At 38.2% G+C, this 27,226-nt stretch overlaps 9 protein-coding genes and 1 long non-coding RNA gene across 10 annotated transcripts in view; 7 read left to right on the top strand and 3 right to left on the bottom strand.

The window, feature by feature from the left end:
* LOC105170254 lies at positions 1,737–2,294 on the bottom strand. The gene has a single exon (XM_011090925.1). It carries the CDS (start codon positions 2,292–2,294, stop codon positions 1,737–1,739), a length of 558 nt encoding a protein of 185 aa, XP_011089227.1.
* LOC105170253 (UDP-glycosyltransferase 87A1-like) lies at positions 3,601–5,358 on the top strand. Its single transcript, XM_011090924.2, has 2 exons — positions 3,601–4,188; positions 4,363–5,358. Exons 1-2 carry the CDS (start codon positions 3,693–3,695, stop codon positions 5,268–5,270), a joined length of 1,404 nt encoding a protein of 467 aa, XP_011089226.1. The 5' UTR covers positions 3,601–3,692; the 3' UTR covers positions 5,271–5,358.
* LOC105170150 (UDP-glycosyltransferase 87A1-like) lies at positions 5,452–7,922 on the top strand. The gene is made up of 2 exons (XM_011090783.2): positions 5,452–6,064; positions 6,652–7,922. The coding sequence occupies exons 1-2, from the start codon at positions 5,590–5,592 to the stop codon at positions 6,756–6,758; spliced, it is 582 nt and encodes a 193-aa protein (XP_011089085.1). The 5' UTR covers positions 5,452–5,589; the 3' UTR covers positions 6,759–7,922.
* On the top strand, positions 6,946–7,533 carry LOC105170252 (UDP-glycosyltransferase 87A2-like). Its single transcript, XM_011090923.1, has one exon. It carries the CDS (start codon positions 6,946–6,948, stop codon positions 7,531–7,533), a length of 588 nt encoding a protein of 195 aa, XP_011089225.1.
* LOC105170149 lies at positions 7,950–9,156 on the bottom strand. The gene is made up of 3 exons (XR_848475.2): positions 9,011–9,156; positions 8,351–8,461; positions 7,950–8,261 (listed from the first exon to the last, which is right to left on the bottom strand). It is a non-coding gene; the product is annotated as an uncharacterized LOC105170149 (long non-coding RNA).
* Positions 10,823–13,062, top strand: LOC105170251 (RNA-binding protein MEX3B-like). Its single transcript, XM_011090922.2, has 2 exons — positions 10,823–10,846; positions 12,004–13,062. Exons 1-2 carry the CDS (start codon positions 10,823–10,825, stop codon positions 12,778–12,780), a joined length of 801 nt encoding a protein of 266 aa, XP_011089224.2. The 3' UTR covers positions 12,781–13,062.
* LOC105170147 (GPI transamidase component PIG-T) lies at positions 14,391–18,817 on the top strand. The gene is made up of 5 exons (XM_011090782.2): positions 14,391–14,734; positions 15,413–16,645; positions 17,126–17,272; positions 17,359–17,539; positions 18,432–18,817. The coding sequence occupies exons 1-5, from the start codon at positions 14,471–14,473 to the stop codon at positions 18,611–18,613; spliced, it is 2,007 nt and encodes a 668-aa protein (XP_011089084.1). The 5' UTR covers positions 14,391–14,470; the 3' UTR covers positions 18,614–18,817.
* Positions 19,155–21,289, bottom strand: LOC105170146. The gene is made up of 4 exons (XM_011090781.2): positions 20,741–21,289; positions 19,906–20,040; positions 19,579–19,689; positions 19,155–19,480 (listed from the first exon to the last, which is right to left on the bottom strand). Exons 1-4 carry the CDS (start codon positions 21,045–21,047, stop codon positions 19,350–19,352), a joined length of 684 nt encoding a protein of 227 aa, XP_011089083.1. The 5' UTR covers positions 21,048–21,289; the 3' UTR covers positions 19,155–19,349.
* Positions 21,472–25,293, top strand: LOC105170145 (UBX domain-containing protein 1). The gene is made up of 11 exons (XM_011090780.2): positions 21,472–21,741; positions 21,921–22,023; positions 22,225–22,301; positions 22,418–22,512; positions 22,706–22,766; positions 23,432–23,499; positions 23,606–23,687; positions 24,083–24,160; positions 24,262–24,345; positions 24,531–24,650; positions 24,807–25,293. Exons 2-11 carry the CDS (start codon positions 21,942–21,944, stop codon positions 24,987–24,989), a joined length of 930 nt encoding a protein of 309 aa, XP_011089082.1. The 5' UTR covers positions 21,472–21,741; positions 21,921–21,941; the 3' UTR covers positions 24,990–25,293.
* Positions 25,712–27,226, top strand: part of LOC105170250 (ankyrin repeat and SAM domain-containing protein 4B-like) — a 3,434-nt gene continuing 1,919 nt past the window's right edge. The window contains exons 1-3 of the mRNA XM_011090921.2: positions 25,712–25,999; positions 26,802–26,866; positions 26,984–27,225. Coding sequence (XP_011089223.1) covers positions 25,893–25,999; positions 26,802–26,866; positions 26,984–27,225 — 414 coding nt within the window. The 5' untranslated portion in view covers positions 25,712–25,892. The remainder of the gene's footprint in view (positions 26,000–26,801; positions 26,867–26,983; position 27,226) is intronic.

Raw genomic sequence — 27,226 nt, 5'->3', positions numbered from 1 at the left:
AACTTATGTTTGTGAGGGCTAGTATTTGTGGCATAACATAGACAACCAAAAGAGCGAAGATGAGTGTAGGAGGGTACAGTACCATAGAGAAGTTCAAAAGGAGTTTTCCACTGAAGTAGTTTAGAAGGAGTTCGGTTTATGAGGTAGGTCGCAGTCAAGATAGATTCCCCCCAGAACTTTGTAGGTAGAGAGGCCTGAAACAGTAGAGCTCGTGCAACATCGAGTAGATGGCGATGCTTGCGTTCAACTCTACTGTTCTGTTGAGGAGTATAGGCACAAGAAGTTTGGTGAATTATCCCCAGTGTATGACATAGGTCGCGACAACTGCGATTTAAGAACTCAGATCCATTGTCAGATCGCATGGTCTTTATAGATCGGTTGAACTGAGTGTGTATGAGAGTAAAAAAAGTCTTAAGAGTGAAAGCGACCTGACTCTTATGATGTATGAGGTAGGTCCAGAGACTGCGACTACAATCATCCATGATAGTCAGAAAGTAGCTACAATTGGAAAGAGTGGGAATTCTGTAAGGTCCCCAAAGGTCGACATGAATGAGGTCGAAAGGTGCAGCAGATCGTGTGTTACTGCAAGGAAAAGGAGTTCGTGTTTGCTTAGCTTTATGACAAGTATCACAAGATAGAGAAAAAGAAACATCATTCAAATTGAGCTCAGGAATTTTATTTAATACTGTTAAAGGTACATGACCTAGTCTATGATGCCAAAAAAAAACATTACTGGCAGCAGAATAAGAACTGGAAGCATTAAGATAGTGGGTCGCAGGTCGCTGTATAGAAGGAGAAAGACACTCTTGCTTGGCGACATACAAGTTCCGTGAAATAAATCCCACGACCAGGTTTCTCCTACTGACCTGGTCCTGCAAGATACAATTTGTCTTAGTGAAGTAAAAATGATAAGAATTGTTGCGACAAAGTTGAGTAACAGAAAGCAAATTTACTGAGAATGATGGAATATAGAGAACATCTTGAAGAACGACCTCGGCATTAAGATATACCTCACCAACATATGATGCATCTTTCTTTGTTCCATCAGGCAAGACAATTGTATAAGTTTGTGAAGGTTTAGAGTAGGAATGGAAAAGATCGAGGTTAGCACATATGTGGTTAGTGGCTCCAGTGTCTATAATCCAGTAACTCAGATCATTAACAGAGTGTTTAGAAACATTACCAGCAAAATCATCATCAGTGCATACAAAATTGGCAGAATTGTTAAGAGGGTCTGAGTGCATCTCCTCCTTCTGCATGAGTCTGATGAGATCGCTCATGAGTTCAGCGATCTGTTTGGTAGGAGCTCGTCCTCCAGCGATGTCCTTATCGTCTGTTGCTGCTCCTGCAAACCCTTTAACACCTGAACTAGACGCCTTTTCCCTTCTGTTATCATTTAAAGTCTTATACCAGTCTGGAGTACCATGAAGTTGAAAACAAGTTTCTCGAGTGTGTCCAGACTTATGACAGTGAGAACATGTTGTAGCTCGCTTGTCCACATGCGACCTCCTCCTACTTTGAACCTTGTTCGCAAATTCTCGCCTGCCATCCTTAAAAGCAAGATGATATGCTGTATGACCAGAAGAGTCTGCGATATTACTGTGAATTAATCTTTGTTTTTCAACAGTAAATAGCATAGCAAAAGCTCGCTCCATTGTAGGCAATGGATCTTGCATTAAAATTTGGCTTCTTTCCGCATCATAAACTTCATGAAGCCCCATAAGAAATTGCAGCAGTTAGGTGGCTTCATCCTTTGCTGTAATGGCTCTGTTAACTCCACAAGAACACTCCCCACATGTGCAACTCGGTGTGGGGGACAAACACAGCAACTCGCTCCACAGTTTCTTAAATTTTGTCATGTACGCTGTCAGGGACATGTCTCCCTGAGCAATAGACGCAATCTCCCGTTGGAGATGATATACCATAGGGCCATTGCTACGCCCATATCTGGCTTGAATTTCAAGCCACAATTCACGGGATGATGAGACATACATAAATCCTTCAACAAGATCTCTGGAAATAGAGTTCCAGATCCAAGAGGTGACCATCAAATCCACTCGCCTCCATTGTTCAAAATTCGTAGTACCAATCATGGGTCTAGGAAGTGACCCATCAATAAAACCAAGCTTCATCTTGGTTCCGAGTGCAACATACACTGCCCGACTCCAGGGCAGAAAGTTCGTGCCATCTAGCGGTGACGAAGATAAAACCATACTTGCATGCTCCGAGGGATGCAAATATAAAGCATCCTTTTCCAATTGAGTTAACTCCTGCTCATTATTGAGATCTGCCATGGCTCTGATACCATGTAGAATCTTGAAAATAACTCAAAAGAGCAGGAAATGAGAAATACGAAAATGATAAAAGGACAAAAACTCTAAATTTAATATGTTGCAGAATTACATTCAATGTATGTCATAAACAAGTATTTATAGTACAAATATTATAACTACTTGTAATAAAACTAACAAATGGATAAGAAGGAAAAACTGTTAAGAAACTAAAAAACTGCCCTAAAACTGTAATTAACATCCTCAAGTGACAATTTCATTAGCTGTATTCAAACTCTCAACAATAAACCTACCTATTAGATGAATGCAAACTTTAAAAAAACTACATATAATTTTCAAACTATAAAAGATATATATATATAATTACACAAAATTTCAAGAGAGTTAATCGAAATATTTATCTTTATTTTATAAACTAAAATGTATAAAATTTCATTGTGTTTTAAAATGTACGATAAAAATCTCCCTTTATTATAACTCTGCAGTCTGCACTATCCAATTGAAGAACAGACTGCAAGCTATTAGCAGAAAACTAGAAATGAGTACAATGTCTCCGGATATTCTAAGATGAATCTTGAATCTATCCTTGATGATATTATCATCAACTTCAAATCTTTTAATTTATATATGTTTTACATTGTGTTGCAAGAATATTTTATTAAATATATACGGATAACAACGTGGAATTGACATCTGAATGACTACAAGTGATTCTTACATTTTCATAACATATATATACATCTGAATTTCTATGTTAACTTTGGTGACCGGGTGGGTTCAAATTATAACATTCTTGTCAACATTTATCAGCTCCACCAACTAAAATACAAGTAATTTGTTGGTTTTTTGTGTTCAAACAAATATTGGAGTAGGTGCACTTCTTCTAGACCCTCTCAACTAGTTGTTTTTGTTGACAACAATAATACATCGATCATTCAACTTTGGAACATTTGTCGCTGATAACTCTTTATAATTCTATCTCCAACTTTGAAATAATTACAATATTTATCAATTATTTCAAATTTCGTGTGGAGAAGGATACCATGCCTTTACTATTTCCCGATATACATATAATATTAATTTATATACCTTCTAGAAAAAATAAATTGACTAGCTCCCAAATTAAATTGTATTATACCTTAAAGATAATTTCATAAATAAATATAACAGTGATGTGCAATTGGTAATATCAAAGTGGGATGAGATTTTTTTGCAGATTTCTTTTTTTAAACCCGAATGATGGAAACAATAGTAAAATATTTTAAGGAAAAGTAAAAGTAAAAGAAGGAGTGCGTGATGGAAGAATAGTCAGGTTCATATCACCAGCCCTTTAAATTTTCTACCTCCTCTCACACTATCGGATCATTAACCCGCAGGGTACGCTCTACTACAGAATCGATTATGTCTCCGGCTGAAAAGCAGACAATCCCCTCCTGCCATGTGGTAGCCATGCCTTACCCTGGCCGCGGCCACATCAATCCCATGCTCAACCTCTGCAAATTGGTGGCCGAAAGCAGCGGCGACATTTTCATTACTGTTGTCGTCACGGAGGAATGGCTGGGCTTCATTGGATCCATGGACAAGCCTCCGAATATCAGCTTCGCGGCCATCCCTAACGTCGTGCCGTCGGAACTGGTCCGCAGCGACGATGTCTACGGCTTCGCCATGGCCGTGCTGACCAAAATGGAAGAGCCCTTCGATCGGCTCTTAGATGAGCTACGCCTTCCGCCGCCCGTGCTCATTATAGCCGACGGGTTACTGCCTTGGGCGGCTGAAGTGGCGGGTAGAAGGAACATCCCGTTGGCTTATATGTGGCCCATGTCGGCTTCCGTCTACACGGTGTTTTACCACGTTGACCTTCTAGTTCAGAATGGCCACTTCCCCGTCGATTTGTCTGGTAAACCAAATGTGTTTAACTAAGCTGTCCGTTGTATATTGAATCATAATTTTGTCTAATTTTATCATTAATCATAAATAAATGTGAGATAATTATATTTTCACATCATCTATATATGATCTATTTATACAAAATTTAACTGAAAATAATGTATGCATTGTGGAGTGTTTCCAGTAAATGGAGATGCTGTCGTGGACTACATCCCAGGGCTGTCTCCAGTTCGTCTTGCAGATCTGCCAACAATCCTGAGGGACCAAGAAACCACCTCAATGTTACAGAAGATACTACCCAACGAGTCCAAAGCAAAATTTCTCGTCTTCACTTCAATTGATGCGCTTGAATCCCAAGTTCTTGATGCCATCAAACAAAAATCCACATTTTCCATCTACAACATCGGCCCTGCCACTTCATACTTCAACCTCAAACAAATCACCACGTCCACCACCAACACCTACGACGATCAAGTACAATACACCAACAACTACCTAAAATGGCTCGACGACCAACCTCCCAGCTCGGTTCTATATGTCTCGTTAGGCAGCTTTCTATCGGTCTCGAAGGCTCAAGTAGAAGAAATTGCACTTGGATTGCTCACGAGTGGCATTAGGTTCTTGTGGGTGGCACGACGTGAAGCGTGTCGTCTGCAGGAGATGTGCGGGGAGAAGGGGTTGGTTGTGGAGTGGTGTCGTCAGCTGGAGGTCCTGTGTCATCCATCTGTGGGGGGATATTGGTCGCACTGTGGGTGGAACTCGACTAAAGAGGCAGTGTTGGCAGGTGTCCCGATGCTCACTTCCCCAATACTGATGGATCAATTGCCCAATGCGAAGGCGATTGTGGAGGACTGGAAGATTGGGTGGAGAGTGTGGAACGGGGTGTTTGATGAAGGGAACATAACGAAAAGCGATGAGATTGCGGAGCTGGTCGAAAGGTTTATGAATTTGGAGAATCCGGAGAGGGAAGAGCTTACGAGAAATGCAAAAGAATTGCAGAAGAGTTGTGAAAGGGAGTTTGCAAGTGGGCAGTCTTTCCAGACCAATCTTGATGGTTTTGTTAAATCGATTCTGCAATACAATGCAGCTTGAATTCCTTTAAATGCGAGTGTTTGTCTTAGTGTTTACAAAAAAACTCTAAATGTTAGTGTTATTATAAAATATTATTGTTAATTGTGAATACTTGTATTATGATAAAATTACAAATTATCTTAACATAAATCCAGGTGATTGTCACGGGAAGAGGACATAAATTTATAAAAATATATTTCATTCATGTTTACAGTTATTTTAAATATTATAAAAGATAATAGAAGATGCAACATAAATTTATGGATGTAGCACTCTCACAATTTCCTTATTCCTCCCCGTCGGAAAGGCGTAGGGCTTAAACTCACAAGTAAACGACAATATGGGTACAATACAAGGCCACGTGTTGGCCCTGCCTTACCCCGGCCGCGGCCACATCAACCCCATGCTTCACCTCTGCTCCGCCATCGCGCAAAAGAGCACCGACATCCTCATAACCGTCTTCTTGACGGAGGAGTGGATCAGATTCATCGGCTCTGTCAGCAAGCCGCCGAACCTACACTTCGCTGCTATCCCCAACGTCTTGCCGTCCGAGCTGGTTCGAGGCGCCGATCCCCGCGGCTTCTGGACGGCTGTTTCGACCAAAATGGAAGAGCCGGTCGACAACCTTTTAGATCAGCTCCGGCTTCGCCTGGCTATCGTTATAGCTGATGCGTTCTTGATTTGGGCAGCTGACATGGCAGCGCGGAGGAACATTCCTTTAGCTTCGTTTTGGCCGATGTCGGCATCGGTGTTTACAGTGTTTTACCATTTTGACCTTCTTGTGCAGAACGGACACTTCCCCATCCACATATCAGGTATATCATTATTTTTTGGATAAATTAAAATAATTTCTTTTTAAATTTGACATATTTATAAATATCTCTTCTTAAAAAATTATAAATGCACTTAATTTTAACTTCTGTATAGGGACGAATCCGTTTCGATAAGTTTTAATTCATTTTTTGAGGGATATTTGTAATAATAAAATTAAAAATATTCATAATTATGTCAAATTTTATAAGAAATAGTTATAATTTATCCAATTTTTTTTGTTCAAAGGTATCTGGTATATCAATATGAATTATATTATACTCCATAAGAATGCCACTTGTAATTCTATCATTGGTCATAAAGTTTATAATTATTAATAATTAAAATTATATATATATATAGAGAGAGAGAGAGAGAGAGAGAAAGGGGGGAGGGGGGAATGATATGAATATGATTATATATATGTTAAAACATGTTATGGGTTAATATTAAATGTAATAAAAATAATTAACATTATATCAATTGCTTAATAAAATTCCGATACTGACATGCAGCAAATGACAAACAATTTTTACTTTACCTAATAATAATTCCATGCATTAATAATAGTTTTTACTCTCAATTCTAACAGTGAATGGAGATGAAATCGTGGATTACATCCCACGGGCTCCCTCCACTCCTCGTTCGAGATCTTCCCAAAGTCATGAGAAAGCAAGAAGATGCCCCACGCTTCCTTAGGCTCGTCCCTAGGGCTAAATTCCTCATCTTCTCTTCCATTCATCAGCTTGAACCCCAAGTCATTGATGCCCTCAAGCAACAATCACCGTATTCAATCTACAACATTGGCCCTGCTGCTTCATATCACAGACTCAACTACATCTGCTCCAATTCACTCACCATCCCTCATCAAGAAAACATCGATTACATGCAATGGCTGGGCTGCCAGCCTCCTGGCTCGGTATTATACGTTTCGTTTGGCAGTTTTCTGTCAGTTTCAGCTGCCCAAATGGACGAGATTGCTGCTGGGCTACGTGAGAGCAGATGCCGGTTCCTTTGGGTGACACGATTTGACAAAACGCGGTTGGAGGAGATTTGTGGTAAGAAGGGGTTGGTGGTGGAGTGGTGTGATCAGTTGTCTGTGCTTTGCCATCCCTCTGTAGGAGGGTTCTGGACGCACTGTGGGTGGAATTCAATGAAGGAGGCCGTGTTGGTCGGCATGCCGTTGCTGACTTTCCCAATAGTTATGGACCAAGCGCCTAATGCTAAGGTAATAGTTGAAGATTGGAGAGTGGGATGGAGGGTAAAGAGGGAGTATGACGAAGATGATTTGGCAAGTAGCAGTGAGATAGTGGAGATTGTACGGAGGTTTATGGACTTGGAGAGTCCGGAGAGGAAAGAGCTCACTAGAAATGCCAGACAGTTGCAGGAGGTTTGTAAAAGAGAGTTGGCAGGTGGGTCATTCGAAAAGGAGGTGGATGGTTTTGCTACATCAATCCTAGAAAATAGTCTCTGAATTGCAGCTGTCTTGTATCTAAGTAGCTCCAACTGGTGTTGTCCGTGCGTAGCTGTAACATGATTAAACTTCAATCCTTGTGACTGGAGGATGCCATATCCTTGTTTGTAACTTCAGTGCAATTGAGACACAAAGGCAACAATGCAAGTGCGTTCATGTGGAAAAATAAAAGCAAATTTCCTAGGAAATCGGATACGCATAAAACAGAGAGCAATCAATTCTTGAGACATCAATTGCAGAGTGTCCTCAAAACACATCAACAAAACTCAAAAGCCTTCCATTGGAGAGTGCTTTGTCCTTCTTCAGGATACCACATTTCTACCAATTCAACAACACTTTGATCATTCAGAACACTAACTCATATCATCCAAGATGCTCCAAAAAAGAAGCATGCAAACAGGTTGTGGATCGTATGGGAAACTAAAAAGGAAAATTGCATTGAAAATCAGATTCACAGTAAGGGTTGGAAAGCCAAATATACATGAAAACGACCAATTCTCGGAAGAAGCAGCTGTGTTAGCAAAGCCAGCAAACGACGTCAACACACAACCACATAAAACAATAACCGCCAAATCTGATTCATCAATGACATTCCTCAACCTAACAAATGGTTCATCCCTAACTATTTCTTCTTGTTATTATTCTTAAAATCCCCTGAATTCTCCTTCCCTCCACCTGCAGCTTGTGCTGCTTTTCTCGCAGCCTTTTCCTGCAGCGCCTTGGCGTCCCTGCCGATGAACATCAGACATACCAGATTGAGAAATAAGCAAAATTATATTAAAATCTTGGAATTAAAAGCAAGATCGAGACACCGGACCTCTCTCGTCTCTGCTCAGGGGTCAAGCCGTCATCCTTTGGATTCTTGGGCTTGTGGCCAGCCCTGGCCTGAGCTCTTTCTCGATCTCGCTCTCTTTGGTTGCCACGTTAGCTTAAGTCAAGCCACAAACACAAAAAAAGGTAGATCAACTACTAACAAATTATGGCTTTGTTCATAAACTTCAAAAGGAAGCAGTTCATCCACTAGCTTACAAGCTCTAAGAAAGTCTATGCTGCTGCTGCTGCTGATGATGATTATGAACTTCAAATGAGATCAAAAGGGAAACTAAATAACACTTTCTTAAGCTCAACGACTTGATCTTTCAAATAAATGCAGAATCCCTATTAATCTAAAGCTCAAATCTTTTAAATATATATATATATATATATATATATATTTTGAAAAAGAAAAAAGAAAAGAAAGTGCTCTAAAATCAGAGAAAAGAGACATATCGGGAGGATATGAGTCATTCTCGATTCTTCCAACAGCCAAAGAAAGATCTAACGCCAATTAGCTCAACAACAGACCCTGAGCACCAAAAACCACCCAACAAATTAAACACAAAGATGCAAGAAAACCCCAAAAATCAACAAAAATGATGCAGCCCCCAAAACAATAATCTTCAGAAAAAACAAAATCAAAGGTGAAGAAGAAGAGTACCTGTTGGAAGACCGACGTCGTCTGAGAGCAGCTGGGTAGGAAATGGTAGAGAAAGAGGATTGAACTTGAAGGTGGTTAAAGATTTTAGGACAGCTAGAAATAGAGAAGGTAGTATAATTATTTATAGTAATTTAATAGTGAATGATTTCTCCACCAGTTGTTCCATGCCTCAGCAGAAAGATCCAGAAGTCCACACCTTTTTATTTATTTATTATTATTGTTGTTTTTTTAATTTTCTTTTTCTATTTTGGATTGCTTTTATAGGGAATATTTTATTCTTGGACATTAACTTTTATGCTATGGTTGGACTGATGTATTTAAATTAATAATTCTAAATGGTTAATAATTTTTTTTTTGTGGAATTATGAATTAATCGACTCTAATTTTGAATATGTCTTATTGAATCCTAATGAATTTTCATTTAATTAGAAATTAAATTATTTTAAACTTTATCTTCAAGAGAATTCGCTCTGAATTAATTATCAATTAATATTATAATCCAAATATTTGCAAATATAATACATATGACTAAGTTTAAGTCTTTTAAAACAAATTTCAAAATATTTGATCCTTGAATTTGCATTTTATTTACAAACCCATGAAAATATAAAGTGAACTACATCTATTCCTCTTAGTCATATAAAAAATTATACTTAAATCGATTAATAATCTCATAACATATTATATGAAAAATGTTTTGTTTAACAGCGCATGTAGCATGTTTTGGGCCTTGCGTTTTTGTCTAACTTAGCCCATATTAGTAGAGGGTTAACTTAGAATGGGCTGGACCAAACTTTTAATGGGCCTGAAATGAATGTAGAACCCTTATCACTGAAACTGCCTTTGTTCAATAAAAATCGTTTTAGGTCCAATCACTTGGTTATTTAACCACTGAAATCTGGTAGACCCATTACAAAGCCCTAAATAGAAAAATCAAAGAATAATTGCTTGATGTTTAATATTTATACATTTTCATTCAAGATGCATAGTGGGTCGGATTGAACTAATAAAATATGGATTGATTCGGCTCAAGCCTGCTTTGGATTGAGTCGGTCCAAAAAATCAATATCTGAAACCAACCCAGCCTAATGGCCCAGGACCACCTGATCCTAGATCGGGTCATGTTGGGCCTTTTTCTAAGTTCATTATATATTTTTAGTCATTAGTTTTTTATATATAAATTTTTGTATGATTTTATTTATTTCAAAATATAAATATAAATTTTAAATAATTATTTATAAAAAACCTAAATATCATAAAACAAAAATTAAACATGTTCATCTAGATCTGATGTGTGTTTGGTTTGGGTTTGGTCCGAGTCTCAAGTGGGCCGATTTATGGGTTGGGCCTGAATTTAAAAATATACCCAGTTGGGGTTCATTTAAAAATCCAGGACTGACCATAAACAGTAGTGAATGTGTCTCGAATCGAGCTTTTTTAGATTGGTCCGTACTAGTCTTGTGGCCGACCGAGCCCATTGTATACTTTGATTTCCAATTAACAAAATTGTTCTCAAAAGATTAATACTTGATCCATGAATTTCCGGAAGAATAGCAATCATTCTACACATATTTTAATACTAATAATAGTGGTCCTATAAGTTAGGTCATCAAATAACTAAACTTAAATTTAAATTTCAAAATAGGTACTATAATACAAAATTTGATCTAAAAAAATTATGAAAAAGAATTAATTTATATAGTCTTATCTGCAGTTTTCATACCTAAACATCTGGTCTCTGTCATCACCTCCGTAATTGAGACGCTAATTATTTTAATAATAATTTTCATAGGTTGGGTGAAATGATAGATTATGCAAAATCCTGACAGCTCAAGGGTTTGTTGATGTGCTTCCATTTGTCATCCCACAACTGAACTTATTTGTTTAATTATTGTTTTGGGACAACATTTGGTTCTAACTTTTACCTAAACTACTTCAAATTCCTAACATTAAAATATAGTATACTGAGGTGGTGGTATACACATTTAGTCAACAACTCCACACAACTACTTTAATAATCTTATTTCATAATTAAAATACAGTAATACTAATGAGTTGATTGATATTAAATTTTTAAGTAAATCTATATTGAAGAGATTGGGCATTTTATTTTCATAATTTTTATTAAAAACTTGAAATACAAAGATTAATATTTCTATAATTTATAACATCTTTAACTTGTGATTACTATTTTTTAATCATAATACGCAAAATAGCATCTAAGAAAGGACAAAAAAAATAACATACACAAAGACCAATCAGATCCAAATATAAAAAGAGAGAAAGAAAAGAAAGAGGTTTTGAGCTTCAAAATAGTGTTTCTTATTATTATCTCATCTCCACTCTCACTCCGCCTCTGCTCTTTTTGACTTTCCCTTTTATCCAAATTATTGTCATTTCTCTTCTTCATCTTTGTCTCTCACTCATTCCCAATCCAAATCATTTTCCCTCTCTCTCTCTCTCTCTCATTTCTTCATAATTAGGAGTAAACAAATTCACCCGCGCAAGATAAGATAAAGCCGCTCCCCATTTCAGATCTGTCTCCCTGATTCCATTTTTCCTGCCCCAGCGCGTAAGGTATCCTATGTTTTTCCCACAGTGAATTGAGCCCTTTTTTTTTTCTTTTTTGTATAAAATTTTCCTCAGATCTGGCCTTCTGCTGTTCTTTGATTCATCAATTTCAGTCCCTTTTTCTTATTTTTTTTATTTCGGGGTTGAATGCTGTTGGAATTTCGAGAAATCTTATCACGTTTGCCGATAAATGAAGCTTCCCATCTTTAAATTCCCAAGGAAATAATATTTATTTCTTTTTGCTTTTACTTTCCCTGCTAATCCTACATTCTTCTGGCTGATTCCTCCTCACTGTTGTTGTTACTTTTTCATTCAAGATACTCGGTCGGCTGTCGGTGGATGGAAGTCGTCGGCCCCCGCCAGCCACTCGACTCTCACAACCTGCGAGATTTTTTGAGAATCAAGGAGGAAAATCATTATAGCAATCTGAATGTCAGCAGCTCCTCCAATGGCGGCGAGCGCCGCCTCCACAGGTGGATGAGCCGCTGCAACGTGTCCAGTCCAACCGAACGTTGCTGGATATCATCCGCGAGGACCAGACCTCCGGGTTCGGCAGCCGCCGGAGAGACGGCAGAAGGAGCTGGCGGCATTTGAGGGAGAAGATCAGCCTCCGCCGCAGAGGCAGCGGCTCCGCGTGGTCCTCCACCGCTCCCACCCCGTCCACCGACCACCCCCTTAACAGCAACAGTCACCGGATGACGATGACGATGGATCGTCCTCCTCCTTCCAACCGTTCCAACTCAAACCTCAGTTCGGGCGAGTCCACTCAGCCCGAGTTCTCCACAGCCCCAGGTATAATAGTTCCAAATTTGCACAGGAATCCCACTGGACCAGTGGAGAGACCCAGCGGAGTATTGGAGCACACGAGTCCGTTACACGGAGGCGCTAACGTGGAAGATGAGGAGCAGCCTGTGAGAACGTCGTTGATGGCGTTGTTGGCGGAGACCGATAGGCAAATGGGCTTAGAGGGTTCAGCCTACACGATAGCTGGGGACGAGGAGGAAGAAGAGGAGACGACCGGCGGCTTAAACGGCGTAGATTACAACAATTGTTGCGTGTGCATGGTGAGACACAAGGGGGCGGCGTTTATCCCCTGCGGGCATACATTCTGCAGGCTGTGCTCCCGGGAGCTGTGGGTACAAAGAGGGAACTGCCCTCTCTGCAACAATTACATCGTGGAAATTCTTGATATCTTCTGATCATCGTCTCATCAATTCTCTTCTACAAAATCTCCCAATAAATCTTTTTTTATGTGTCCATTTTTACTGGTAAATAAGAGATTTTCTTTTTTTTGTTCTTGGGGGGGCAGTTGGGGTCACCTACTGTGGGTGTATGTGTAATTGGGAAATAGTGGAGTGGGGAGGATTGATGGGAAAAGTGTAATCTTGTCAGTTTATTGTTGAACAAGTGTGTGTATTCAAAGACGTGGAAGGAGTGGCATTCAATATACAGATTTCCAGGTCGTTTGTTGGGTTATTGTACTTACTATGGTGGAGATCATTTTTGTCTTATACAAATTTTGATTAGGGTTTATCCTAATTCCAACACATCCCACTTAATTTGATGATCTGTGTACTTGATGATGTTCAACTTCCAACTTACACTTTTTGTACAAGCAAATAGAAAATGAAATTATCAATACTCAACTCATATCTCCTCAAGAGAAAGTGAATAAAGTAGTAGATATAAACATGAAGCAAATAAGGGTAAAAATAAATTAATAATTACATAAAAGGAATATAATACAATAATTAAAGCGAGCCTAGTTGGTATGGTTGACAATGAGTCTCTAATTCAAAAAATATAAATTAATTAAAGAATAGTTGCAAGGGGAATATAAAGATATAATTATATGAGATGCATTCATTTATTGTATGCATACTTACCTCATTTAATGCAACTCACTCATATTAAATGTCTTTTCCTCATCTACATCTTCTTCATACCTTTCCCTTCCATCTAAATGTGACTCCAATCAATTTTCTTTAAAAGAAATAAAAATTTGAGTATGATGAAATTTACCTAAAGACTGAAATAATTGACAAGACTGGACTCATAACAGGACAAATCAAGGCAAGCAGGTGTTTGTGTGTAGACAAGTTGCAGCTGAAAATGACTTTTCCGTGAGGAAACAAACACACCCTAATATATCAACAAATTTGCTCAAACAAACACACCCACAAAACTTGTTCTCCACCTCCAAACTCCTTTACATCTATCATCATTCAAACTCCTAACTTTTGACTCACTGCTATTTTTCAGAGATTTAAAATTTGATGTCATCATAATAGTATGTAAGTATTGATATATTATTTGAATTTTGATTGCATTGGCTTATCATCACTCTCTAATGTTACAACCAGAAATTAGGAATTTAAAACAACATTTCAATATAAAAAAATGATTCAAAATGGATCAATCTTTTTCTAAAGAATACAAAAAAAAGCTCTCATTTATTATTTCTTCTTTGGGAAGTCAGTCCCTCTTCTAATCCAATCTTGAGAGAGGAATCCCACCTTTTCTCCTTTCTTCATCTCCATAATTTTCGATTTTTTTTTATTGAAAACTTGGATTACGTCATGTACTGTTTTTGGGCTTTTTTCCTCTTATAATTATTTATTCTTTTTCATGTAATAAAAGTAATTATTTGATACTTTTAGCCTGCTGAGCGTAGTTGGTTGGGCCGCACTCCTCCCATTTATGTCCTATTGGGCCCAAACGCAAGTCCACCTTACTCTGTCTCATTTTGAATGACCCGGCCCAAACATTGGGTCCGGATTCTCCCCAATGCAACAATTCAGAGACTTCAAACATTTCCTCCAGCTTCCATCGAAGCTCCCATGGCACAAATTACTCATACCACAATATACTAACTCGAATTTACGGCGAATGCACCCGTTTTCAAAAGGTTCCGATCAAATGAGCCGCTTCAAATCCGCTTTTTTGTGTTTTTTTCTACTGTTTTCGGCGTCTGAATCGCTTTCAAGCTGCCAAGATATAGTACGAGTGAGTGAAGAGTTTACGGAGGCGTTGCTGTTGAGGCCGCTTCCCGATCGGAAGGTGTTGGCTCATTTCCACTTCCAGAGCACTGCGCCCCCCTCTCGAACCTATGGCCGCCACCATCACCTTTTCCCTAAATCAATATATCAGCTGGTATACCTTTCAGTTTAAGCTTTTTTTTTTTTTTTTTTCAAAATTTTATATCCAATTAATATGTGGGGAAATTGTTTACGAGGTCTACCGGTTATGATGTTTTAAGTTTACGCTATTTGTTACCCAATACCGAAACTTGCTTTGTGTGTTCTCGATTGTTTCGATGCAACTTTCATCTAGTGATGAGCTATTTTGTTGAATGATTAAGAGTTACATACAGATGGATGAACACATGTGAACATGAGTTGTTTAAATTAGAAATCAAACGTTTCAACTAGTGACTTGTGGTTTGATCATTTTTATGACTGATCCAATGGTTCAGAATTTAAAACATTTACGCAGCCACAAGTTGACATGCTTCTGGATACTTGGTGACTGGAGCTGCATCTTGGTTTCAATCTATTTTTGCTCTGAGATGCTATGGTTTCGGCTTGCTGGTTTAATCTGCAATGCAGCTCTGAGTGACTTTGATATACATGTGTAGTTTTTGGGTAGCTGCTTTCTCCTGTTGACGGTTTCTGAATAAGTCCTGAGATCTTGTTTCTTACCCTTCTAGTCCAATTCATGTTTTGTCGTAACATTTCAATACTAAGTTTAAACTCGATAAAATGTTTGATACTGGATTATTTGCTTCAAGCAGTTTGAATATTAATTGTTCGTCTTATACTGCAAAATCAGGTTCACAAATTCAAGGTTCGAGAGATGGAGCTATCTTTCACACAAGGTAGCTGGAATTATGAACGCTGGGGTGGATATGACCCTATATCTAATAGCAATGCAAAGCCTCCTGGAGTAGAATTATGGGCTGATTTTGACGTTCCACAGCACCAGGTTGAAGATTCCTGGAAGAATCTGACACATGCTCTTTCAGGGCTCTTTTGTGCCTCAATCAATTTCTTGGAGCAGTCAACTAGTTACTCTGCACCTCAGTGGAGTTTCCAGTCATTTTCAGGCAAATTGCGTTATGGTACATTGCCTCGTGAAGCTGTTTGCACTGAGAATCTCACACCCTGGTTGAAGTTGCTTCCATGCAGGGACAAAGCTGGGCTTTCTTCACTGATGGACCGGCCGTCAATATACAGGAGCTATTATCATTCTCAGAGGCTGCACCTGAGATCAGATGAGTTTGATACATCTAAGACGAGTACTGGGATAGTGCTTGAACAAACCCTTACAGTAGTTCTTCAACCAAACACCTTTTCTGGAAAAATATCACAACCCAGTTGGTCCTTGAGCTCATTATTTGGAAGGAAAGTAGGTGGAAAATGCTCTCTTTCTAATTCCAGTAATGTCTATGTCCAATTTGAGCAGAGTTTAGTATCTAAAGTAAAGGAATTAAGAGAAAAAATGGAATCATCAAAGAATGAGATTCTTATTCATGAAGGCTTAGAGAATAACCCTTTGTTTGAATTATCACTTCCCCCCAAAAGAATTATAAAAGAAGTGGAGAACTTGAAGAAAGACGGTTCGATCCTGTATGAATTTTCAGTTGAGGATTATGATGAATCTGAACTATTTGATTTGGGTTTAAGTTGGAAGGTGCCTGTGTTCTGGTCATGTCAGCAGGCACCTTTACATATTAGCAGATTCTTACTGGGAAGCGGGAATGAGAGGGGTGCTATAGCCATCTCGATGAAATCCACTGAGAGCAACAATGTTGAAAAGGCTGGTCATGATGATAAAGAATGTTGGTTGAGAGTTGGCATTTTCCAAGTGGTGCCTTGGTACGTCAAGGTCTATTATCATACACTAGAAGTGTTCTTAGATGGAGAATCTCAGCATACAGTGGACAACGTAGAGAAAATACATGTTTCACCCTCTGAAGACAAGGTGTCTCCTGGAGTGATGGAAATAATCTTGAGATTACCGTGTAGTGTTAGTACAGCTGCACTGACTTTGGAGTTTGATAAGGTATGCTCCAATAATCTCCGGTTATAATCTTTTGTAATTTTTCAAGACAGCTTAACAAAGTAGCTTTTTACCTGCTGTTCATTGAAATGTATAGTACATGCCGGAAAAACGCAAATATTATACCTTACATCACCCCTCATGTAACTTATCTAGTGAAGTTAAATGAGGTATTTGCTGTCAAGAACTGAAAGTGCACACCAGTTTGGTAAACATGGCAATATGGGCTATAAATAGATAAGTTATCCGTGTACAGATGATTAAAAAATGCTTTTCTTAGATCATTCCATCTTCAAATTGCATTCTGCACACTTATTAAAGTTTGCCTTTGTTTCTCTTTGAAGTGTTTGCCTCTCTAATCTACCTCTCTGAGTTTGAATTTAGTTTCTCTCAGTGCTATCTTTTATGAAACTTCAAAGATTTAATGTAATTTTCAGCTTTATTCTTTTGATGTTCTTATTTATTCCATGCTGTTTCACCCAGGGGTTTCTGCATATTGATGAATATCCTCCGGATGCTAATCAGGGCTTCGATATTCCATCAGCAGTAGTACGCTTCAACAACTTCCTAACAAACATTAGTTTTGATGATAATTCCGTAAAAAGAGTACCCATATTGTCCAAGCTTGAGGTATTGAAACTAGTAATCCTGACACCTTTAGGATTTGTTCTGGTTAATTTCTCTCCATTTTATTAAACATTTGCGTTTCCTCTTAGGAAAATATCCCAGTTCTCTCATACACGGAAGTACTACTCGTGCCTTTGACAACCCCTGATTTTAGCATGCCTTACAATGTGATAACAATCACATGCACGGTTTTTGCTTTGTACTTTGGATCATTGCTCAATGCACTAAGAAGACGTGTTGGAGAGGAAGAAAGGCTTCTGAGGGACAAAGGTCAGATATACTTGGACATCCTGTGGCATTCATATATTTCTATCACCTTGATTACTTCATATGCGCAACTTTTTATGAGACTCTCATATAAAACCATAGAGCAAAACAATATTCTGAGCTGGGTCATATACATCCCTCTTTTCCACTGAAAACTTAACCATGTGCGGATCACGGAATATTTAGAAATTAGCGAACAAGATTCTTTTGTTAATGAATTAGCATCCTGACACTACAAAGAGCATTTATAGGCAGCTGGATATTGTAGTAGGTCAGATTGTCTAAAATACGTATTTTAGCTGTTGGAAAAGTTAAGAAAATTGGGTCTATTGATGGACCAAATAATACGGATCGTCTTAGATTAAGATCCATGGACCACATGCAGCCATGTGGGGAAAAGTGATGTTTAATTAAAATGTACGTCATTTTTGTAACATGAAAGGTTATTGAAGGTTTTTAACCGTACATAGTGACATACCACATGTTTGAATTTCCATATCCGGAATTAATAATTATTCTTTCTACCAAAATTATACTCTGCTGGTGATGATGTTTCCTGTATTGATGTTGAGCTTGTACGATGCTCATGGTTATTCGAGGACACAGATGTAATGCGTGCACTATTTTCTTGCTCTGCAAACATAAGTTTTTAGTGGATTCTGTGTGATATGCAAAGTTACCTGAGAACTCGGAAAGGGAATCAAAGGAGAAACACACCAAAAAGAATAAGATCTGCTGGTTGCAATGCTTGAATTGTATCTATCTTATATACTTTTAGAGCTAAATCGCTCCTTTTATTTAATTATTCAAGTCTCTGTTCGGCTTTGTGGTCCAGCCTTCTGCCTTTCTTACATTATCCCTATCCCTGAGGTGCCTAGATTTCTTTTGTTTGCAGCTGCAAAGAAGATGGGTCCCCTGATGCTCATGCTATCTAAATTGTCTGCTAAGTTGCGAAGGAAACAGTGGGAACCGCCAAAACCATCATCCTCTCAGAAATCTGTCATTAACTACAAGCTAATTCTGAAAGTCCTGTTAGTTGCTGGCATTGCTTTTGCTTGGCAGTACTATTTTCAATGACCACTGGGGCTAGCTAGGAGCCATTTCCATGTATGATAGTGTATCTTGACAGTTAGGGATTAGCTAGGATGAGCATCAAATATTTTTCCCCATATTCATCTGTATTCACGCTTGTATCCTTGGATTACTGATTGATCAAAATCTGCTCCCACCCACTTTTATAGTATATCAGGACTGAGAGTTCCAGTCTTTTGCATTGCTTCCTTTAGAGGTGTACTCACTCTTGTATCCTTGGATTACAGCTTGATCAAGTTCTGCTGCCACCTACTTATTTTGTGCATCAGGAGCTCAGAGTTCCAATTGTTGTACTGCTTCCTTTAGGAGCCCTTGAAACTACTGTCTATTGCTTTTGCACATTACAGAGTGTGCCTACATGCGCAGGTGTTTACATGAATGAAACCGCCCCAAACGGTAATGCATGTTTGAATGTTATCCAACTTAAAAAGTTAAATATAAACCATAATTGAACTTAACCCGAATTGAGTTTCATCTTATCAAATGAAAAATATCGAACTAATATATTGACTCAAACGCAAACTAGTTATTCACAATCAATCAAAACGCAATGTCAAAAAGCTCAAATTGTTTTACAACTGTGTGCAGAGCAGGCTTGTCGCACTCAATGCTTACAACAGCAGAACTATTTTTGAGCCCTTTGTTGCCAATTTCATACAACATTTCGCATTGCTCCTAACCACAGAAGAGAGTATTTGTCGACTATCTCAGGTTCTTCTGATTATCTTATTTTCTTTAGAGGGTAAGCAGCAAGCATCTCCTCGTCTCTTGTTCTCTTCATGTTTCTACTGATAAAGCTGCATGAAAATCCACTGTTTGGCGAGGTACAACTGTCCTTTCGCTCCTGAAGACCTGGAAACACACTTGTGATGTTTTCATTGGGAAAAATAAGAGAGAAAACATTAGAATCTGCAAGTAAATTCCTAACAATTAATGTTTTCGCAACATACCTGAAACAGCTTCATCAGATTTTGTTCTCTTTAGATGACTTAAATCTTCTAGCAACCACTTTCTCTTCAATTCTTTACCACCTGTTGCCCGACCCACCAAATCTACTTGTCCTAAAATGTGAGTTTGCTGCATTAGAAGGATCAAACAGAAGGGAAAAGCAAATGACACTGAAAGACCATTTTCTAATCAGGTTTCAACAGTAAACTATTCGGCAATGCCTAGTATTCACAACACTCCGCCCCTGTAGTGAACCTCTGAAGCAATGGCCATCTTGATGGATTACAAATTTTGGAGCTCATCATTTGTCAAGCGGACAAAAAAATTACCTGAATTACTTCCCTTGTCATTTGCGCTGCTGTGTAAGCGGCAACGCACATGCTGCGGCCTTTTACTATCTCTATGATAGCCCTGCTCGTTCGTTTTAACAGTCCCGTTTCCAGAATCATCTAGGCCGTGTGATCCTGATGAGTCGAGAGTCATTTGCTACTGAAAAAAAAAAACTCCAAAATACACACATCCAAGACAAATTTGGAAAAATTAAAACACATCTAAGCATAAACAGCAATATGTATAAGCATGAAGCTTCTATTCCCTGCATCAACTAAGTAAACCATCAACTCCAAAAAATTCAGATTGCAGCGTCATTAATTCTTTTCTACCTTTGCAGCAAGATGTTCATCACCAACTCTACAAAAAGTAAACTCCCCAAACATCAGCAGATGCGGGTGGACATCAACTCTTAGCAAATTATAGATTCGAAAACTTCTATCCGAACCAAATTTGGTGACACCAGACCAGTCTCATGGTAAAATATTGCTCTTCAACTGTACACCAATCACTTAGCAAAAAGGTGATTGGCGTGTTATACTATCGAACAATTAATTTAGATTTAATCAAGCTATATACGAATAAAAATTTCCCATACAGGCTCTGCATTGATCATTTCTACTTCCCAATAAAAACAATCATTTTTTTTGACAAGAGAGTTGTCTTTTCACTTCATTTCAACCAACCAAATTCTATTTCACTTAATCATCAGCCAAGAAAGAAACTTCAACAGAGACAACCACCTTTCTTGTACAAATAATGAAGAAAATAACAAGAGCACAAACAACAACAATCACAAAAGCAGAAAGTAAAAAAAAAAAAAAAAAATATTACTTTTGGAGCCAACTTTGGAGAGCTTGCCGTCGACAAGGAGAGCATCAGAATCATTGGCGCCGGTGGACAGCCCGCGAGCAGAGAAGAAGCCAATCAGAGACTTCCACGTCACGGAAGATGCTACGAGGTCGACCCCTCTACTTATGAAGTGACCGTTGAGTTTGAGAGTATTCGGGTCAAGCCCGAATGCCCTAGCGATGGAGCCGAGGTCCAGTTTCTGCTCATCGCATGCAATTATCTGAACTATTTTCGAGACAGACGGGCAGAATAGCTTTATTCTTGTCTTCCCTTCTCCTCCTCCTGTCATTGCTTGTTGCTTTCAACGAAACAGTGAGGTTTTTCTGGGTGTTTTAGGAGTGTTTTGGGTTGGAGATGAAGAAGAGGTTTTGTGGGGTAGTTTGTGTGTTTGGAGGTCTAATGGATTCTGGAAGTATCTAATGAGTTCCTTGTGCAGCTTCACAAGCATATATTTATGGGAAGAGCCGAAGAGCTCTCTATCATATTCATTATTCATACTTGCTTACTGCACAAATAAGTTTTATAATTTAATTTATAATATATCAAAGATTTTATATTTCCATCAATATGATTTTATAATATAATATACAGAATTTTTAATCTAGCAAATAATTGAACCCATTATAAAACTTTGAGACATGATTTCTTTTTTCCGCTTATGGGTATTTATTAGAAAAAAAGTAAAGACAATATATTATATATGATAATATTTCCAAAACTAATTAATTAAGAGGGGGAAAAGAAAAATAGTTGATGTTGATGTTGATGTTGATCATCCCGGCGCCAAGCCTGAAATATAAAATGGGGGCGTTGAGAATCCAAGAATCGGTAGAGACATCGCGGAGTTGAAGTCGCTTCCGGAGGAGGGCAAGGTATCAGCATCTGTATGCTTCACATGGCCGACTCTTCTCCAACCCCCAACCTCATACTCCCAAACTCTGTTCACAAACCATCCTCAATCACCTATTCTTCTCAACCTCCGGGTAATTTCATTGCCAATCACAAACCCTACCTTCTTCCTCTATTTTTTCTTTCTCTTGTGTGGGTTTGTTTCGAATAATGATGATGCATCTTTCTCAGTTGCCTTTTCGTATGTGTAATGATCAGCTTCAGGATTATATCAAGAATTCCTGGTGTTACTTGTATTTTTCTTGATTTGCAGAAGGAGCATTCTAGTTTACTGATGGAAGTAGGCGAGAGATTGCTTCGTGAACTTGAAGCAATGGGATTCTCCAAGGATCAGGCCAGGATGGCTCTTTCTTCTGGTAAATCATTTTTGCTGAAATGCTAAATCTAGGATATAATGATTAAAATTCATAGGAATGGCTATAGGTATAATTTCTTTTGTGCATCAAGTTACCTGACACTGTAAAATCATATGTAAACCTATCATTCTTGCTGGACCAGGTCCTTTGATTCTGGTTGTTTCTCAATTGCTTCAGTAATTAACCTTTAGACTTCTTCAGGTAATTCAAGTATTGAGGCTGCTATAGATTGGCTTGCTGACCATGAGAATGATACAGTTACCAGTGAAACGCTGGCGGTCAGATGCTCAGTCTCGATAGACGTTGATGTCCTTGTTGTTTGTTATATAAAATGAGCTTAATTATTTGGTCTTCCTACTGCATTATTTAACATCTCTGCTACTTTTACTACCAGATTCCTGAGGCTGAAGTTGTTGTCAACATTAATATTGAAGCATCCGACTCTTTTCAAAATTCTGAAAAAGTTAAGTTGAGAGCACAGGAGCTAAGGTTTGTTTTTTATGCTCTTTGTGGGAAAGTTTCTCATTGCTTTCCTGTCTGATAATTACATATTTTCGTTCTTAGCTTTCTTCCAATCGTCTTCACTGTCAAATAGTGGTTGTTTTGGTAAAATTTTTATAGCTTTCTAACATAGTGGTTTTCCTTTTCTGATTTCCCCACATTGTGGATTCCTCTATTTTAGGAATCAAGCACGTAACAAGAAAGCAAATCAAGAGAAGAAACTGGAAAGAGAAAGGGAGAAGGTACTGTAGATAACCTCTTCATTTAGTGCAAAGAAATATTGGCTCTTTTTCATGTCATTTTAGGATTTATCAAGGTACACAACATTGGCACTTTTCTTTCTTCTTATGTTTCTTCATTGATATCAATTTGTTTTTCATTAGTTATGAGTAGGATCTGAGGTGTTAACATGTATTAATTGAATCATGAACTTTTCCTGAAGCTCTAATTCTCCTTTGCTGTACCACATCTTACCATGTTTTTGGCAAGAGAGAAAAACATCACATATATTGGTTTGTTTCATGTTCACTAGTTTCCAACTGCACCAGTCTTCTGCTGAAGCATTATATTTTATGTTGAATCAAAAAGTTTTTCTTAGTTGATGGTTGTGAAGAGCTCAAGAAGTTACATGACAAAAAGATGCTGAAATGTGACTTTTCATCAGAGAAGCTCAAGTAGGAATACAATGTTGGTGGGGCTGTTCTATTATTAGCTAAACTTCCTAGGCGCTTCTGTACATGTAGAATTTGGGAACCTATTCTAAAATTTAAACTGGTTTCTAATTGTAAGCATGTTTTGTCACCAATATCAGATTATTGATTGTGCTACTTATCTCATGTCAAAGTTTGTATACTTTCCACATTTGTCGGTATCATGTACTGTAATTAAATATTTTTGTTACTTGTAGGCAAGGTTTAGAGCAGGTAAAGAGCTCTTGGAGGCTAAGCGAACGGCAGAAGAGAGTGAAAGGAAACGGTTTGGATATGATTTTTTGTTTACCTTTTCTGTTGTAAGGTGTTTGTCCTTGTGCTTTCGTTGCTTAGTGCACTCACGCCAGTCCTTCATTTTGACTGAGTCTCAGATTTCTGGCACAGAGGAAAGCAGATAAAGAGGAAGAGAAAAGAGCGCGGGAGAAAATTCTTCAGAAACTCCAGCAGGATAAGGTACAGCTTAATTGTATTCATGTCTGGATCTGTGCAATTCACAAAGTATGGCTTGTCCTGGCTAGCTGCACTGGAATTCATTATGATTCTTGCGAAGCAAGTATAACCAAGAAAGAAAAGGCATGTAAAATCTTGTGAAGAAGAATGTACCCCCTGATTTTCCCGAATTGCATGGTCTTTTTTTTGCTAACTTCTTATTGTTCGAATTATTTGTCCCCGGATTTCATGCTACATTTCTTTTTCCTTTTTTTTTTTTTTTGAACAATAGCATTTCTTTATTCTTCTGGTTGTCATTTACATGATCTGGCTTACTTTCACTGTGGTGGTGAAAGTTTATTTTCTTGTTTTTCTAAACTTTATTGTTTCTTGTATCATATTTCATTCTTCTGTGGTAGTTAGAAAGACGAGGGATGCTTGGAAAGGAAGCTACTCTACCGATGAATCCTGATACTAGATTGCCTCAGACAACAAAGGTACTAATTTTTTGGACTTCATCACCGACACTTGGTCTCTGAAATCTAATTCACAGGACAATGTGGCTCCTAATGTATTCTTCCACACTGCTGAATTGCAGCCTGTTGATGCTTTGCCTGTAAAGCATTCGGCAGCAAGAGAGCGCATGAGAGAATGTTTAAGATCTCTTAAGCATCAAAACAAGGTAAGCTGAGTTTAATCTTCTGTTGAATGTGTCAATGCTCAAGTGTAATGCAAGTCATAATCCTTGTGGACTATACTGGTTACATGCCATCTTCTCTCTCATGGCCTGCTGGTGTGGAGACATTTGTATATACCGATACACATTTTCTCCCATCTGCAATAACATTATACCATCTGATGTCTTAGGATGACAATGCCGAAGCCATGAGGGCATTCGGAACGCTCTTGATTTATGTTAAAAATATTGTCAGCAATCCTGAGGAAGAGAAGTTCAGGAAGATCCGCCTCAACAATCCCATGTTCCAGGTTAGACGCTAGAGCTTTATACCATGTGTAGCATGCCCCTCATCCAAAAGGTTATATTTCAATTTCCTACAACAAAACTATCCTGACACATGCAATACGTATAGGCAACAGCTTGGACAACTTATTTCAATTGTCCATTGCTTTTCATCCTAACAGGATAGAGTTGGCAAATTTGAGCAAGGTATCAAGTTTCTTGAGCTTTGTGGATTTGAGAGAGTGGAGGGAGGTAACTTTTTGTTGCTATGCCGAGAAAAGGTTGACATGGGCTTATTGAACTTAGCTGGGACGGAGTTGCAGAGTGCTTTGACGAACCCTTTCTTTGGACTCTTGTCAGGATAAGTTCAGCTTCTGGATTTACAATGTGATATCATTGGTGTGCTGAATGTGATTTTGATGCAGTTTCTCTAATCCCCCAGCCCAATGAAAAATATCTCAAATTGTATGGCAGTGGTAGCTGCGGATTGTTGTATGTTTCCAGAATAAGCTTACGAATAGACTATGTGAAGGATTTCTCTCAAAACTTGGCTGAAATGTTCCACAAGATTGTGGTGTTGAGTGTTGGAAAAGTATGTTCAGCCTCTTGCTTGCAGTCAGACAGACGTCGTCAAAATGTACTTTAATCACCTTGAGGACTTTATTTAAAGGACAGTTATTGTGAAAATGCACTTTATAGTAAATATTGTTATTTATTTATTTTAATACTAACAGATTTAATGAATCATAATTAATTGAGAGATTTATATATTATAATATAGAAATCAATATTAGGAGTAATAAATATAATTTTTTAACTTATAGAGAATCTACGAAAAAATTTAAGAAAGAATGATGTAATTATTTCTACTTTTATAAGTATGTGTAGACTGTAATTATAAATTCGTATTTAATAAAGAAAAGTGGTTTAGTTTATTGAGGCCGTCAGTAATTTATAATAGGGATGGTCTAATGGTTGGTGATTGAAATTAAAGTGGAACAATTTCTTTTATTAAAAAATTATTAGTATGTTTATTTACTTTTTATATAAAAAAGAAATTGGTGATCAAAGTTTATATTTACATAAAAAGAAATTGGGGGCTCCCCTCATAATGCATTACGAAAATCCCTCCTCAGTCATTTCCCTTTCTTTCTTAAATTTAAAATCACTGTTTGGAAAGCTCTCCTTTCTCCGGCAATTGCCACAACAATTGGCTATTCGAATTTAGGGTTAGGGTTTCAGCAGAATTTTTTGTAATTCGCCACACCATGTACGCTGATCAATTGGAGGCTCAAGCTAATAGGTCGGTTAAAGACCGTCTCAACGGAAATTATGCCTCCGACTCCGGTCGCCGCAGGCCTATCTCTGCCAAGAGGTTTACTTCCTTTCCCTTTACATACGGTTCTCTTTTTCTGTTTGAAAACTAACTTCCTTAGGTTCATTTTATGTGTTGCCGGCTGCCGGGTAGATAGCTCCCGTGGATTCTTTTGTTCTTTAAGGTTTTTTGTTTTTTTTTAAAAGATATGTTGTTTTCCCGTCATATTATTGGTTCTCTCATGTGGGAGAACTGGTTTAAGTCTTATTAGTTGTTGGACAGCATTAATTTTGTATTTCATGGACAGAGTAAGCTACATTATATCTGATTTGAGTGCTTGACCATGAATGACTGACCTTTAGTCTATAAGGGGAGCAAATTTCTTTAGTTGCATAAGTTCGACATGAATAAGAAGGTGGCAATTTTACTTTAAATTTAAGGGAAAGATGTGATGGATGCTTCCTGCTCAAGTCGGTGTGTGTGTGTGTGTGTGTGTATTCTTCTGAAATGCATGGTTTTAATAATTTCAAATATATTGGAGCAAATTTCACCTGGCAATTTTCGGTTGAGGTTGAAGTGGGGCTGGGAGTTGGTGATAGTATCGGCGCTCCTTGTTTCATAACAGAATGCGTCTAGCTCAGGATCAACTTGAGGGTTGCAGATCAGTTGGTGCATTTGCTAGTGTATAAGAGCTCCTGATATTATGACGTGATTTAAGTGTGAAATATCTGTTGAATTGGATGATGAAGCAGGGTTCAATTTTTGTAATGGAAGAAGAATCTGGAAGATCACGGCATCTTTGTTTTTTCTTTCCTGGAGTAAATGGAGCCCTTATCCTAGCGAATTCAATTTTTTAATGCAGACAAAGAGAAGATGACGACAAATGGGAACATGACCTTTTTGAGGACAATGAGCCCCAAGTCTCAAGTATGGAGTGTATGACTGTTGTTTCAGTAATATAAACCATTGTTTTTCACAATACTATGTTATTATGACATCTACACTGATTAATCTGGCTCTAATTTATATTTATGGCCTGCAAAGATCGAAGGGTTGGTGTAAAAGATCTTCGTCTGAAGCTCCAAAGAAAGAGTATTGAACAAGCTACTCGAAGTGTAAGGGGATCTGTTACTGGAGGGGCAAGGGATTTACGTGAGAAGCTCTCTGGTACACTATATTCTCGTCCCGTTGAGTCCAAGCCTGCACCATTGGGACCAAAGCCTGCACCTGAAGTCAGTAAACCTCCTAGGAAGAGTGTCATAGCCCAAGCCCCTGCGCCAGAAACAA

This window comes from Sesamum indicum, linkage group LG9, assembly GCF_000512975.1.
Source record: "Sesamum indicum cultivar Zhongzhi No. 13 linkage group LG9, S_indicum_v1.0, whole genome shotgun sequence".
NCBI classification, from domain to species: domain Eukaryota; kingdom Viridiplantae; phylum Streptophyta; class Magnoliopsida; order Lamiales; family Pedaliaceae; genus Sesamum; species Sesamum indicum.
The sequence above is the reverse complement of the archived record's forward strand: the minus strand, read 5'-3'. Positions and strand labels throughout refer to the sequence as shown.

Coding starts and splice junctions, on each gene's coding strand:
- LOC105170254 (XM_011090925.1), bottom strand. CDS start 2,294: ATGGCAGATCTCAATAATGAGCAGGAGTTAACTCAATTGGAAAAGGAT.
- LOC105170253 (XM_011090924.2), top strand. CDS start 3,693: ATGTCTCCGGCTGAAAAGCAGACAATCCCCTCCTGCCATGTGGTAGCC. Junction 4,189..4,362: donor CTTCCCCGTCGATTTGTCTG/GTAAACCAAATG, acceptor GAGTGTTTCCAG/TAAATGGAGATGCTGTCGTG.
- LOC105170150 (XM_011090783.2), top strand. CDS start 5,590: ATGGGTACAATACAAGGCCACGTGTTGGCCCTGCCTTACCCCGGCCGC. Junction 6,065..6,651: donor CTTCCCCATCCACATATCAG/GTATATCATTAT, acceptor CAATTCTAACAG/TGAATGGAGATGAAATCGTG.
- LOC105170252 (XM_011090923.1), top strand. CDS start 6,946: ATGCAATGGCTGGGCTGCCAGCCTCCTGGCTCGGTATTATACGTTTCG.
- LOC105170251 (XM_011090922.2), top strand. CDS start 10,823: ATGCAAAATCCTGACAGCTCAAGG. Junction 10,847..12,003: donor AAAATCCTGACAGCTCAAGG/GTTTGTTGATGT, acceptor AAATCATTATAG/CAATCTGAATGTCAGCAGCT.
- LOC105170147 (XM_011090782.2), top strand. CDS start 14,471: ATGCACCCGTTTTCAAAAGGTTCCGATCAAATGAGCCGCTTCAAATCC. Junction 14,735..15,412: donor CTAAATCAATATATCAGCTG/GTATACCTTTCA, acceptor CTGCAAAATCAG/GTTCACAAATTCAAGGTTCG. Junction 16,646..17,125: donor TGACTTTGGAGTTTGATAAG/GTATGCTCCAAT, acceptor TGTTTCACCCAG/GGGTTTCTGCATATTGATGA.
- LOC105170146 (XM_011090781.2), bottom strand. CDS start 21,047: ATGACAGGAGGAGGAGAAGGGAAGACAAGAATAAAGCTATTCTGCCCG. Junction 20,041..20,740: donor CTCCAAAGTTGGCTCCAAAA/GTAATATTTTTT, acceptor TCGACTCATCAG/GATCACACGGCCTAGATGAT. Junction 19,481..19,578: donor ATCTGATGAAGCTGTTTCAG/GTATGTTGCGAA, acceptor GTGTGTTTCCAG/GTCTTCAGGAGCGAAAGGAC.
- LOC105170145 (XM_011090780.2), top strand. CDS start 21,942: ATGGAAGTAGGCGAGAGATTGCTTCGTGAACTTGAAGCAATGGGATTC. Junction 23,500..23,605: donor GAAGAGAGTGAAAGGAAACG/GTTTGGATATGA, acceptor ACTGAGTCTCAG/ATTTCTGGCACAGAGGAAAG. Junction 24,651..24,806: donor TCAACAATCCCATGTTCCAG/GTTAGACGCTAG, acceptor TCATCCTAACAG/GATAGAGTTGGCAAATTTGA.